This window comes from Leguminivora glycinivorella, chromosome Z (assembly GCF_023078275.1).
Source record: "Leguminivora glycinivorella isolate SPB_JAAS2020 chromosome Z, LegGlyc_1.1, whole genome shotgun sequence".
NCBI classification, from domain to species: Eukaryota; Metazoa; Arthropoda; class Insecta; order Lepidoptera; family Tortricidae; genus Leguminivora; species Leguminivora glycinivorella.
In genome coordinates, this window is record NC_062998.1 from 51,843,157 (window position 1) to 51,857,720 (window position 14,564).

Consider the following 14,564-nt stretch of genomic DNA (forward strand, 5'->3'; position numbering starts at 1 on the left):
CTAGCGTCATCTATATACTTTTCACTGTATCACTTGTAATGCCGTTGAACTACCGCGTGCGTATTTAAAAAAAAAAACGACATTTTTATTCAAATGACACTCTTAGTGACATCTAGTGACATAGATTTACGGCTGCCAACGGGGTACGGTATTTAGTATGGACTCTGCTGGTCCTTTATAATCGTCCTTGATTACAGTAAAGAAAAAACTACAAAAGAAGTACAGCGCGGTGGCCGAGCGAGTGATATCGATAGCGCTGGACAGCGTCGATTATAACGAGGAGCGAGCTGAGCAAATACTAGCCGCCGTGCTAACGGAGGAGCCAAAGGTATAAATCAAGGACCATATACATTTACCATATAAGTTTTAAATTTTTTCATTTTTTTTTATTTGTTTAAGTACATTTGGATCTTGTTTTGACGTTTATATAAGCATGTTTTTATTTATACTATATTGCATGTATTGTGTATTTTTAATGTGTAGGTGTATTGGTTCAAACTGTAAGCTTACACTAAGTTCAATAAATAAATCTAAATATATTTTGACGACTGGTCTGGTGCCCGTTTCTCGATACACACAGACAACGATAAATATCGCACTATTTGTAAGTGCGATAGGGACGGTCCGATGTTTTATCGCGCGACCATGATTTATTATAAGACAAACGGCCATCGGTTCTCAAACTCAGATCTCGGTGACCTCGGTGATCAAACTTAACAAGGGAGATAACTCTATTCGTAAGAGCCATAATATTTATAAAAAAAAATGTTTAAAGATTGTTCTAAACATGGTTTAACTTTTTTTTGACTTTTCTAATAACGCAAGAACGATTTTAATTTCCGAAAATATGTTTTACAGATAAAAACGGAGTCATCTACACCGAAACGGTCCCGGACACCTGAAGTGAAACCTGGGTAAGAACTAGATAGATTATTGCCACGTACTGACACTAATCATATTTACTAACATTTAATGATGCAATATTGTGATGGGAATTTTAATTTAATGTGAAATTAATACATATCATATTAAGAATAAAATCAACTAAAAATTTATGAAAATTTTAGTTGGAAACAGGTTTTGAAGTTGGTTCTTGGCTAGTAGTTTCCGTATAAATTAGATAATTATTAAAATGTATAAAATTTTAAGTAGCACAGAGTTTATTATATTTTTGCAGCTCAAAAGGAATTACAAAATTGTTAATTTCACATTAACACGTCAATACTGACATGTCAATCATAAATTGGTGTTTTCCAAAATACATCTCGAAAATCGAATTTCACCAGATCTGGACGTGCTCATTCTTAGAATCACGAGCTGATTCGATCCCGGCGATAAAATAAATGTGTCCCAAATTTTCCATACAAAATCCGAGTTTCCAATACGTCACGCTTGTAGTAAGTTCATACCAAAGAAATATATAACTCCGTATAGACAGATAATGTCTAAGAAAAAAACGTACCTCAGTACCATACAGAAAAAGGTACGGTGGCCTGGATGGCATTACACCTTAATTGGGGTACGCTCAGCTAGATTGTGCTAATATTAATATTTGACTTTTTAACACATATCGAGCTAAGAATATGGGCCAAATTGTCAAAACTGAGGTTCAAAAGTTTTAAGCTTGTATCAAGAGATGGCAGTCTATGCACTGTGATTACACATTTTGCTTTGACAGTAACTCTCTTTAATACTCGATCCTGTTCGATCCTCTTTGTTCATACTAAAATCGTGACGTAAAGGGAAAAAAATTAGGACACATGTTTTTATCGTCAGGATCGAATCAGCTCGTGATTCTTAGAAGAAGGAGCCCAAACACGGTGAAATCAAATCTGGTGAAATTCGATATTCGAGATTAATTTTGAAAGACACTCAAATATTTTTGTATCATATCAATGTGTGGGCCGATTTTTATTCATTATAGGTTATTTTTTTTGTATTTCAATGTTGTTATACAATTACTAAATCCAATTTAACCGTAAAAAAATATTTTACAATAAAAAAGATATTGTGCTTTCGTAGCTCTACGGAAAATTACATTATGTACTTTCCGTATTTTTGAGGTCTTTTACCAGTTTTTGAACCAAATATTCTAATTATTATCGCCAGCGACAACAGAATAAAATTTGGCCCGGTTTTCAAAATCAAGGCTCAAGTACAAAGCCGATTATTTCGAATATAATTCGACGAGCTTTTTATCTCATTCTAAAGAATAGTGCTGTTCGTCTCTTAGTGCAAGACCTGAGTGCACGCTTATAGGTTTTGGGTGTGCGGCGCGCATGTCAAACAATTGAAGTTCATACAAGTGCCCTGAGTCGACGCTGCATAGGGTGGACGCACGCCCCGCTCCGAGCGTCCACTCAGGCCTTACACTTAGTGAACCTCCAGTACTGTTCAGTCATACATCATTCTTGTGTTTCGACAGTGCGTATAATATGTAACATGGATCGTGGATGAGTGTAACAATTGTGTCAACTTTGGCCACCTGACGTGACTTTGCCCATAAAAATCACATAGTATTCTTTTTATTATAAATGGGCTTACTCATAGCATAGATTAAATATAAGATCATACCATCACATACATCAAAATGCGACCGCATAAGAAGGCGCATACACTACACCAAAAAAAATGTCTTGTAGCTTTCGATTATACATCTAGTGTAGATTGATTTGTGTCACTGTTGACATAGATTTATGGCTTGAAAGTGACACTTAACGCTAATCAACAAATAATCGATAGCAACAAGACATTTGTTGGGGCGCCATCTATGTGTGGTGCAGTGTATGCGCGTTCTTAGGCGGTCGCATTTTAATGTATGGGATGATATGATCTTCTTATATTTAATCTATGCTCATAGCCACAGACTAGCCCAGGCGAAGACGTGCTACAATGGCTTGCCCTGAAGGTGCCTGTTCACCCTTAATTGGAAGGTTTAAAATCACTTCTAGTATCAATTCTAGTATCAATAATGTATATTTTGGGCAAAGTCACATCGAGTAAGGTATTATTCGTATAGAAAGACGATGGACTGCACAATGTAGGTAAAGCACGTCTATCTTCGTTAGCCTTGTTTTCTTGTTTGATTGTGTGATTGCCAAGCGACAAGCAAGATTACTTCCTGTGACATATGTCTCTTCGTCACACCAAAATAGTGACTATTTCTAATTGTATACGCGAGCGTTCGTAGTTATATGCCTTATTACCTTTTATATGCCGTGAAACTGTTAACTTAGGCCGCTAACGTAAGCGACTTACGCAAAACTTTCAAATGTAAATGGTTTTCGTAAGCAGCTTACGGTAAGTTTTGACTACTTTTGTAGGCTGAAAACTTTCAAGTGTAAATGGGTACGAGTTTGCTTACAGAAGCGACTCACAGCTTATCGAAATAAATTGATAAGTTTTAGACTTACGAATAAGTAACTGGGGCGGTAGTTCTTTTTTCTTTTCAACTTTGCTTGCTTGCAACAATGTAAACTTTCAGTAAATTGTAAATCACAAAACTTCCGCTAGCAAAACTTACGATAAGTTTTTAGGCACTGGTCCCATCGCGAGCTAGTAAGCTAGTTGAGCGAGTAAGCTATGAGCTATCGGCTATAAAAACGAACAAAAGATAGTCGTCGCTCCCGTGTAAATAAACGCTCGAAGGCTTCGCTCGCGTTAGAAAGAGACAAAATGTAGCTTAAGCCACTTTCCATCCCTTCAACTATCTCCACTTGAAAAATCACGTCAATTCGTCGCTCCGTTTTGCCGTGAAAGACGGACAAACAAACAGACACACACACTTTCCCATTTATAATATTAGTATGGATAGCTCATAATTTACTCGCTCTTTGCTTCAAATAACACAAATAAAAATTATGCCAAAATTAAACAGTTTCACGGTACTTCCCGTACGCGTCACGGCCCTGATACAGTATTATGAACTAGGGAGGAGCGGGGAGCGATGCTGCCGTGTGTTATAAGCGTCGCGCGACTACCGTACGTCTAAATTTATTACTAAAACCAAGAATGGTTTTAGGCTGGTTTTAATGTCACGCGGACCACTCTAAAACGCCACTGAACGTACTACATGGGCGTTTTCAGAATTTGGGACCTAAAATTAGCGTAACGGCTCAGCCACGACATTGGTCTAAGCGCGACAGCGGTGAGCGGCGGCCATACATTGGAGCGAGACACAGCGATGGGACTTTTCGCACGTATGGCTGCCGCGTCTACAAATGTCGTGGCTGGGCCGTAAGTCATGAAATCGCGTATAATGAATTTACATTTTTCATTATATGTACGCGATTTAATCCGTTTCCATAGTTTTATTTCACGAGTAACTATCGCGGTAACCGAAGACAATATTAGCGTAAGTCGTTAACAAAATTAACTCTGTCAGTTTTTTGACGACAATTAAGCATAAAATCTGTCTAAAAATTTACTTTTTTCACGTTCTAAATGTAGATTATCTCGAGTTTATGTAATTAACACTACAAACTATATTTTTATTGAAACGTCATGCTTAATTATCGTCACAAAACTGACAGCGAGTTAATTTTTGTTAACGACTCACGCTAATTTTGGGTCCCAAATTCTGAAAATGTCCACATATGAGCCCGGCGCGGTTCGCTCCGGTCCGCGTGACACTAAAACCAGCTTTACGGCCCGGCCACGACATTGGTCTAAGCGCGATAGCGGTGAGCGGCGGCCATACATTGGAGCGAGACACAGCGATGGGACTTTTCATTCGCACGTATGGCTGCCGCTCGCCGCTGTCGCGCTTAGACCGATGTCGTGGCTGGGCCGTTAAGCTTGACTAAAAATATATGACTATTGTCAAGAGGGCGCTGTTATTCTGATGTATACAGACAGTTCAGTATAGTATGAAGAAAATAGTTCTAATGAAATTCCGCAAGATGGCGCGTAGTCATGTATTTCTGGTTAGGCTTTATAAAGGATTGACAATCTTCATAGTACGATCGTAACTCTGTTTATCAGCGCCATCTATTATATGCTATCATAACTATACTGATGAGGCCTACATAAAAGAAATGATTGTCATTCCTGGTATATATCGTCCTTGCTAGAACCCCGGTCTCTATTCAGTCACAAAAACTAATACCTAGTTATTTCCCATAAAATAATTTGGTTTTCCATTTATCGCACTGTTATTAGTATTACAAAAGTATACCTTGGACAAATATATTTTTTCTTTATGAGGACAAAGATCCGAGTTGTAAATACAAAGTTTAGTGATTTGAATGAAGAGACTGACTATCAAATTCTCGCAACTGGTTCATATGTTGGCAATGCTGTTATGTCTTCATGGTTTGCTTCAAGTTTCGCAGTAATTTTGCCTAAAATAATTAAACAGTTTTGTTTAGATTTTGCAGCGTCAAAGCTAGCATTAACTTTGGTCATGTCCATAAGAAGATGTGTAGGTATTTGGGCATTTTCAGAATTTGGGACCCCAATTAGCAAAAGTTGTTAACAAAAATTAACTCACTTTCAGTTTTGTGACGGCAATTAAGCATGGAATTTCTATAAAAATATTGTTTTTGTGTTAATTATTTTATTTCATTTATTAGTAAAAACATGTGTTGTTTACATGACATTACAGTAAAACCAATGCGTCACGAAACTTAGATAACAAAAAAGAGAGAAAATAAAGAGAACAATAATAAAAATAAAATTAAACAATTGATTTGTGCGATGACGTCACAGCGTATACACATAAACTTTAAGCTATAATCTACATTCAGAATGTGAAAGTACATTTTTAGACAGTTTTTATGCTTAGTTGTCGTCACAAAATTGACAGCTAGTTAATTTTGTTAACAACTTTTGCTAATTTGGGGACTCAAATTCTGAAAATGCCCATTCTGACGTTCAACGCCACTCAATCACGCACGTTACCAATACGTTACTTCCGATAATTTCACTTAACAGGCTAACATACGTACCAATTGTGATGCATTTCCCCGTCCCCGCGAGTAGTAATAGTAGCTACGGGCCCCCGTGCATTTCCTCCAGTTTTAAGCTTATTATGTGGCTTTACGTCGCTTATATTTAAATTGACGCCAATAGCCCGGTCCACACTGACCGAGTAGCCTCGCGAGGCAATAGCCGGGTCCACACTGGCCGCACGCAGGCAGTGCCTCGTGAGGAAACCTCCGTGCTCGTTTGCCTCGCTCGAGTCAATTTGTTCGGCCAGTCAGTTTATTATCTGTAGGTTTTCGTAATCTAAGGTGCGTCTACGCTAGGCCGAGCACGAGCCGAACACAATTCGTTTAGTGTGGACCGACTTACATGCACGCCTCGAACGAGCGCGCTCCGAGCGTTTCGTTCGTGCTCGGCTGCGTTCCGCCGGCTGTCGGTTTTTTGACGAACACAAAGGGATTTGCTTCGCGCTCGCACTGCGCTCGTGGACGTGTTTAGTGACATACCTCAGTCGTCGCTCGAGCCGAGCATCATGGAAAAGTGGACCGAAGATGCTTCCTTGCAATTAATTGAGTTATATCAAAATTCGCAGCCGGCATCGTCTTGGCCTTTTTTGCTGACTACTGCTATAATAATCGCTGCAACATCGCTATTATTAATATCGTCCATATTCGCCAAGTGCCGCGAGCACACTACGGAAAACCTCGTTTGAGGAAAGTGATCGTTGTACTATCAGCTGCAAAAGTGCATAACGAATTAATCAATGAATTCATTCATAATTTCTCCATGCACTTTTGCAGCTGATAGTACGTCCACACTTGACGCCGCGAACGAGAAAGCCGATCACGGCTTCGCTTGTGCTTTGCTGCTCGGTTCGTCTAGCGTAGACCCATTATTTTAGGCAAGTTTTCATGGCACACTATCTTCCTGATCGGTGACAAGGGCAGTTTTTTTAGGTTTACGTTACGAGTTTCTACACACCTCGTGTTAGCGGCTTTCGCATGTGACATGTTTATACATATTCGCTCTATTTTACAACTTTGTCCGGCCTATAAGCTTTTGTTTTATTTTTCTAGTAAAAAAATAAATTCCAACTCGTATTACATGAAAGGGCTGTGTTGAACGGATTTTAACCACTTCGCCGCCATCGACTTGATATGAAGTTGGAACATTTCGTGCCCCACACGCCACGACTTGATATCAAGTCGGAAAATTCGAAGCAAAAAACGCCTACAGTTGATAAGACAAACTTGACAGTTGTTTACGTGCTATTTGTCACTTGGCAATGCTGGCGCTCTATCTATTACCGTTTTGACGTGGCGGGGAATAGGTTAAAATGGAATAAAAAGCAAATAATAATAATGAAGTGTTTTAATACAACCTTATACGTTTCGTTGTATTTTGCTTCATTTCCGATTAATTTTACTTCATATGAGAATTTGTTATATCCGTACATATTGATGCTTTGCCTATTACAAATTAGCAATAGTAACTACTCAAGTACAAAACACAGCGTGAATCGCTCTAAGTTGGTGTAAATCAATGAAAATCGGCGTATTTTTGTAACAAACTACGCTGGAGTCGGATAACGTCAATCACTGCCAAATTATAGTACTTATGACCAAGTAATAAATAAATGAAATAGATTCACACCAGCTTATGTGAATTGGTCTAAAATAACTTTACCACGTCTCTCTTTAAAGTAGTAGGTAGCTAGGAAAATACGTACGTGGCTCTGTGATTCCTCTATGATCTCTGTGTAAATAGTTACCTACTCAACATTATTAAAAAAAATATAAATCCAATCTTTGAAAACTATTTTACTATCTTTAAATTTAAAAATGTGGTGCTTTAACAAATTTCACCTGGGGTCCATTTCTCGAAGCTACAAGTTGCAATTTACAAGTAGTAGTCAATGTCTAATATGAGAAGTTGGAAAGAGACTTCCGCTTGTAACTTTCAGTTTTGAGAAATGGGCCTTTTGCAATTGACATTTTTGGAATTTTAGCAATTGACATTTTTGGAATTTTAGCAATTGACATTTTTGGCAAATGGCGAAAAGTGACAAAAACGTTCTCGGATTGGATTTTTTGTTTAAATTGGACTTTTTAACAACAAATTATAAGCAACAACACTTAACCTGTACAGGAATGAGACAGCAAGCATACACGACACGCTTGACGCATTAGATGACGTTGTCACTTCTTGGTAAATATCTTCTTTTCTTTTGCATGCTATTGTCTTCTGTTTTTAAAACTTGTCGGAGGGAGAAAATGATAAGCAATTTTTCTCCAACTTTATAACTTTAGTTTAAAAAAGGTGAATTCCTTTCCTTTTGAAAAATAAAATTAATCTTTAGGTGCATATCGTATCAAAAACGATACTTTCTAAATGATTAAGAATAATTTAAATCTACGTCAATTTTAAACTTTGATCCAGTGTGTCAGTCTCATATTGACGTCAGTCTGGTGTCTAGTTGTGTCATTTCAATAGTATCGTTTTTGACACCATGTGCACCTAAGGGAATTGAGAATTTAATTACTTTAAAATATTAAATATCGGAAATACTGTAATTCTATCTTATTCATTGTATACTAGATTTTTCCCGCGGCTTCGCTCGCGTTAGAAAGAGACAAAAAGTAGCCTATGTCACTCTCCATCCCTTCAAGTATCTCCATTAAAAAAAATACGACTATTTGTCGCTCTGTTTTGCTGTGAAAGACGCACAAACAAACAGACACACACACTTTCCCATTTATAATATTAGTATAGTAAGTATGGATTATATTTGTCAAATTCCATGTTGAACAAAGTAACCTCTGACAGTTTTTATGCTAACCATGTAGATCCCTACACGTGAAGCTATTGCATGTATCGGTACATTTATAGCGATATAGCTTCCTACGACTTAAGTTAATAACCTAACCACAAAATTAAAATTTTGAAAAAACCCCCGACCGTGACATAGTGGACCGATTTTCATGAAACATGGCTAAGAACATTCCCGACTAACTCAGCTTTCAGACAAAAAAATCTAAATCAAAATCGGTTCATCCGTTCGGGAGCTACGATGCCACAGACAGACACACACACAGACAGACAAACAGACAGACAGACAGACACGTCAAACTTATAACACCCCTTCGTTTTTGCGTCGGGGGTTAAAAAGGAGATTTATACGATTTCTGTATTGTATTATCAAATCACGTACACTAAACCAATTGGAACCCTAGGCCACTCTACAACCATGTCAGAATGACAAGCAGTAAGAGTTTTCTTACAATCTGATTTACAACGTCACTATGACATAGTTCTACAGTGGCCTAGGGTTCCAATTGGTTGACTGCACATTTTAAAACCTAGTCTTCGTCTTTCCTCTTGCTTTGCCCACTCCTTTAGCTTATTGTAAGGCCGATAGTCCACTATCATATGTTTATCATAGAAATATGATCATAGGCAACATGCATAATAGTTATTATTACTTATTAATAATAATATATACTTTATTGTGCACCACTTATTAAAAGGAGATTACATTAATAAAACGATTAAAACTAGGTAACAACAGGCGGTCTTATCGCTTAAAAGCGATCTCTACCAGACAACCTTTGGGTAGCAGGAAACAAATTACCAGAAACAATGAAACGGGTAGTGCCAACATGAAAATTGCGTGTAGAATAAAACTGCACACATCAAAAACTGAGAAATAAGTAGTTACATAAACATAAATATGAGTGTTGTGTTCCTGCCGGTGAGTAAGGCTGCCAGAGCTCAACGAGAGTGCGGTGTGCTGATGACGGGAGGACTTACGGAACTAACTTGTTCCGTCTATTGTCCTTTGAGTCGTCGGCAACCCGAACCCTCCTTAGAACTTGTACATTCCTTTTTGCTGTGTACTAGTTTAACACAGCAAAAGGGAGTGTACAACTTTCTAATAGGGTGGCAACGCGCTTGTGACACTGTTTGAGTTGCAGGCGTCCATAGGTTACGGTGACCGCTTTACATCAGGCGGGCCGTATGCTTGTTTGCCACCGACGTAGTATAAAAAAAAATATATATTATGATAGTGGACTATCGGCCTAAGCCTATTTGAATTTTGACTCCATTCAAAGTACGTATTTCTGCCGGGCTAAGCTAAAAGGTATAGTCTAGTAGTAATTAGCATGGAAGTGAGTAGGAATGTTTTATTTCGTATGATTATAGCTACCTTAGGTACCTACTTAGGGCCGGTTGCCTCAAACCGTCTGTCACCGTTAAAGAGTTCGTTAAATTTTATTGTATTCGAAGTTCAGTAGACGTCTGCTGCGTGACGATGATGTGTCTGTCAAATGTGGTTGATGCAACTGGTCCTTAGTTTGTTATGTGTAGTATTTTTACGTGATGTGTAAAATGTGTTTTCTATGTTGTCATTATCATAGTGGGTTATTTAAATATTTTTATGTAAGCATGTTAATCTATGTGTAACTGTCATTCATAATCATCTTATCTTTAGTTTAGCTGTTGATTTTATTAAATAATTATTAATCTTAAATATACAATCAAATCCTTTAGTCAATGAATTATAATATTGATTATGTTTAGATTATATTCTAGTCAAAATATCAAAGCTAGATTATTATAGTATAGAATAGTAATCAATTAATTTGACATAGGAATAAAGAATCAATTCAAGATTGCAATTGCATGAAACCAAATAGGTACAAACTTTTAGTTTTTCTCAGCAAAAGGTATTTTTCAAACTTGTGTCATACAGTCAGCAGCAGAAGTTGCGTAGCGGGCAGGGTGTTCAAAATGAACTTGACACGATCTTATTTTTAAGACAATAAGAGCGTGTTAGGATCATTGTGAACACCTTGCCCGCTACTGACTGTACATATGTGTTCAGTGTCAACAATGTCAACATTGGCATGCATTAAAATATTAAAAAACCGGCCAAGAGCGTGTCGGGCCACGCTCAGTGTAGGGTTCCGTAGTTTTCCGTATTTTTTTGAAAAACTACTGAACCTATCAAGTTCAAAACAATTTTCCTAGAAAGTCTTTATAAAGTTCTACTTTTGTGATTTTTTTCATATTTTTTAAACATATGGTTCAAAAGTTAGAGGGGGGGGACGCACTTTTTTTCCTTTAAAAGCGATTATTTCCGAAAATATTAATATTATCAAAAAACGATCTTAGTAAACCCTTATTCATTTTTAAATACCTATCCAACAATATATCACACGTTGGGGTTGGAATGAAAAAAAAATATCAGCCCCCACTTTACATGTAGGGGGGGTACCCTAACAAAACATTTTTTTCCATTTTTTATTTTTGCACTTTGTTGGCGTGATTGATATACATATTGGTACCAAATTTCAGCTTTCTAGTGTTTACGGTTACTGAGATTATCCGCGGACGGACGGACGGACGGACGGACGGACAGACAGACATGGCGAAACTATAAGGGTTCCTAGTTGACTACGGAACCCTAAAAAAGGTCAAATGTGGAAAATTTTTAACCCGTTTTTTTATTCATTTAAGTATACCTTTTGCTTTAAATAGTCTTTTTGGATTTTTATAAATAAATAGTCCTAAATTGTTTTGAAGTGAGCTTTTATCCAAACTACAAAATGAGGACGGCTATTACAACTGATGGGATTTACTTACCCCCTTATTCATAAACGTCCACTAAAGTTATCAAGCCGATAAAGTTCGTTTGTCCCTTTCCGACGTATTGGTGTGATAGAAAGGGACAAACGAACTTTATCGGCTTGATAACTTTAGTGGACGTTTATGAATAAGGGGGTTAGTGTTTTGAAAACTACTGCAGTAATTTAATCTGTACATTTGAAAATTATAAAGAAAATGTACTCGTTTAAGTTGTCATAGCCGTAGCCCTTCTACGTTATTCTAGAAACGGTGTTGACAAATTATATCTGTGTTCATTTAATTTACACCCCTTTATGATAGTCAAATACCGTTCCTAAAATAAACATTTGGTGACAATTCATTCTTGCGTTTATAATGCAACAAAAAGTAGACGGATTTATTAAATATTATTTACTAGATATGTTTTTTTAATAATTCAATGGAAAGTAATAAAAATATTTATTTACGAGAATTATTTTGTAAAGATATGAAGGTTTTTACAGTCAAGCATGGTATCAAATATAGTTGCCCACAAAGTGCCAAAAATATGTACACACGACTTTAATGCTAAGGCCGATAGTCTGTATGCCTCCCTTTTTCACCAACGGGAAGAAAAATAACGGCATGTTGCCTATGATCATATTTCTATGACAAACATAATATGACAGTTGACTATCGGCCTTACGTTAACCCTTTAATGCATATTGTTGCCATTTGGCTACAATGCATATATTTTTAAATAAAGTAGCCAAAATATAAGCTGGACGTTTATATATATTTTTCCTAGATCCTGCATCTAAATAACTAAATAAAAACATTATTTCCAACCAAAAATAAAAAAAATCATGCATTTAATTAAGGATTAAGATAAAATGGCGGAAAAGTGTGAAAAAACTGGATGATGGCGATTTTTAGTAAATTATTTGGGCAGATTTTTTCAGAGTTAGTAATTATTTTATGTTTAAATATTTTATCATAGGGGTTCCACAAATAGTGTACCTTTTTAATAGTAGTCATTTCTTTTAAATAAAACTTATCAATTACGATATATTTATATAAATAATATTTGGCCTATTTAACTTCTAACACTGATTTAGTATAAAAATCGATCTTAAATATTTTTTTATTATTTTTCCCAGAGTCAGAAAACCATTGTCTATTACATATATTAATATCTCGTTAAAAGAATAATTCATGCATTTAAGGGTTAAGATTGTGGTTATGTACATAATGTTGTCACTTTATTCGCAACTATTTTTAATATCTTGACTGTACTAATTTAAAAATGGCATTAAAACGCAAGTATCATATCTTATATTACAAATCCAGTACAATTTATTTACTATGCGCTATGTTACAGGCCAATCTTGAAGACGAGCGTTACAGAGACCAAATATAAGTCCCAGTACACGGTAGCGGGCTCAGGGCCCAACCCGGCGCTCCGACGCGGCCCGAAGGACAGTCTTTTACTGTAAGTATTATACATATAAAGCCTGACCTGAAGTATATGACTATATACTTAAGTGTTTTTTCACCTAAAGCATTTCAAAGACAAGTTTGTTATTCTGATAATTCGAATTTTTAAACTAGTGAATTAAATGTTATTTTAGAATTTGAACTAAAACACATCCAAACTTTAAATCAAAAACTTGAAGTCAGTAGCAGCACCCACTTATCTAGATTTTAAGGGCCCATTTAGACGGTACGAGAACTCGCAGACGAGTTTTATTACATTGCGGTACTTATTTGATGGCTGTGCAAAATCGTATGTAACCTCAACAGCCCGCAATGTAACTAAAATCGCATGCGAGTTCGCACGCCGTCTCTCTCTTGTCGGTGTAAATTTTAACTTCGCCCTAATATCACATAAGATATGAGGATTATTGAGGATAAATATTAATTACATCATTAAAGTTAGTATTTTTAGAGTACCGTACCAAAAAGGTACAAAAGGAAGCCTTATGGTGCGACTCTGTCCGTCTGTCACATTTCTACATATCTCGAGAACTTTTAACTGTAAAACTCCCGTGAGACTCAGACATATGTAAAAATATTTTAAGCGGGTTATTCACGTATTAAGTCGATATAACGTCCGACATGTTTCGTTCCATCTCTCAACGTGTAGAGGCGGGGTCGTTGCTCTTGAAAAAGCTCCTCGGAAATGAGCGAAACGTGTCGAGCGTTATATCTACTTAGTACGTGAGTAACCCGCTTAAAATATTTTTAAATATCTCGAGAACTACTTATGGCTTTGAAATTTGGGATAGTAATTATTTTTCTTTTATCATGACTTGATATAATTGCGCATCATCACAATTTCCAGTGAGGACTACATGGCCTGGAAAGGCCCCAACCCCGAGCTCCGCAAGGGGCCCAGCGTGCGACCGACGGGCCCAGAGCCCCGCGAGAGGGGCTTCTCGCTAGCGCGGGGCCCCTCCGACCTCGCCAGCGGGCCCGCGGGACTGAACAAGGGCTCCATTTATCAGAAAATGAACAAGAAGACGGCAAAGATGTGAGTATGATTTAAGCCATCAGATATATCGAAGCGATCAAGGTGGTCACAAATATCAGAACATGTCTCTATTGACAACGTTTCAAAATTTTCAATGTCCCTAAATCGAAAAGCATTTCGAGATATACGCCTGTTGATCACATAAATATATAATTTTGTATTTTTTCAGTATTTTTAGTAAAAATTCTTAAAAATAGTTTAAAGGGGAAGTGACGTCACATAGCTGATTCAGAGCTGCCACTATAACCAAAAAATCTTCCAGTTGGGATGTTACTTGAGTTTGACAGTGACACTTATCGCCGCATGAAAGATATTAAAAATTTCATGGCTTAATCTATGGCTCGTAGTCATTCACTATTGGTTAACAGTGACAGTTGACAGTCAGACATACCGGACTGATTAAGCTGGCTGTTAATACTTTTTTTTAGGAATGATTTTGTCGTTTTCTTAGGTGTATGAAACAACACATGTGACGTCATTTAGTTGATTCTTGACGTTT

The 14,564-nt window shown here is 36.9% G+C and overlaps 1 protein-coding gene across 1 annotated transcript in view; it reads left to right on the plus strand.

Moving 5' to 3' along the window:
- Nucleotides 1-14,564, plus strand: part of LOC125241430 — a 32,500-nt gene that overhangs the window by 17,198 nt on the left and 738 nt on the right. The window contains exons 6-11 of the mRNA XM_048149921.1: nucleotides 198-328; nucleotides 859-914; nucleotides 3,931-3,981; nucleotides 8,074-8,133; nucleotides 12,914-13,024; nucleotides 13,877-14,065. Coding sequence (XP_048005878.1) covers nucleotides 198-328; nucleotides 859-914; nucleotides 3,931-3,981; nucleotides 8,074-8,133; nucleotides 12,914-13,024; nucleotides 13,877-14,065 — 598 coding nt within the window. The remainder of the gene's footprint in view (nucleotides 1-197; nucleotides 329-858; nucleotides 915-3,930; nucleotides 3,982-8,073; nucleotides 8,134-12,913; nucleotides 13,025-13,876; nucleotides 14,066-14,564) is intronic.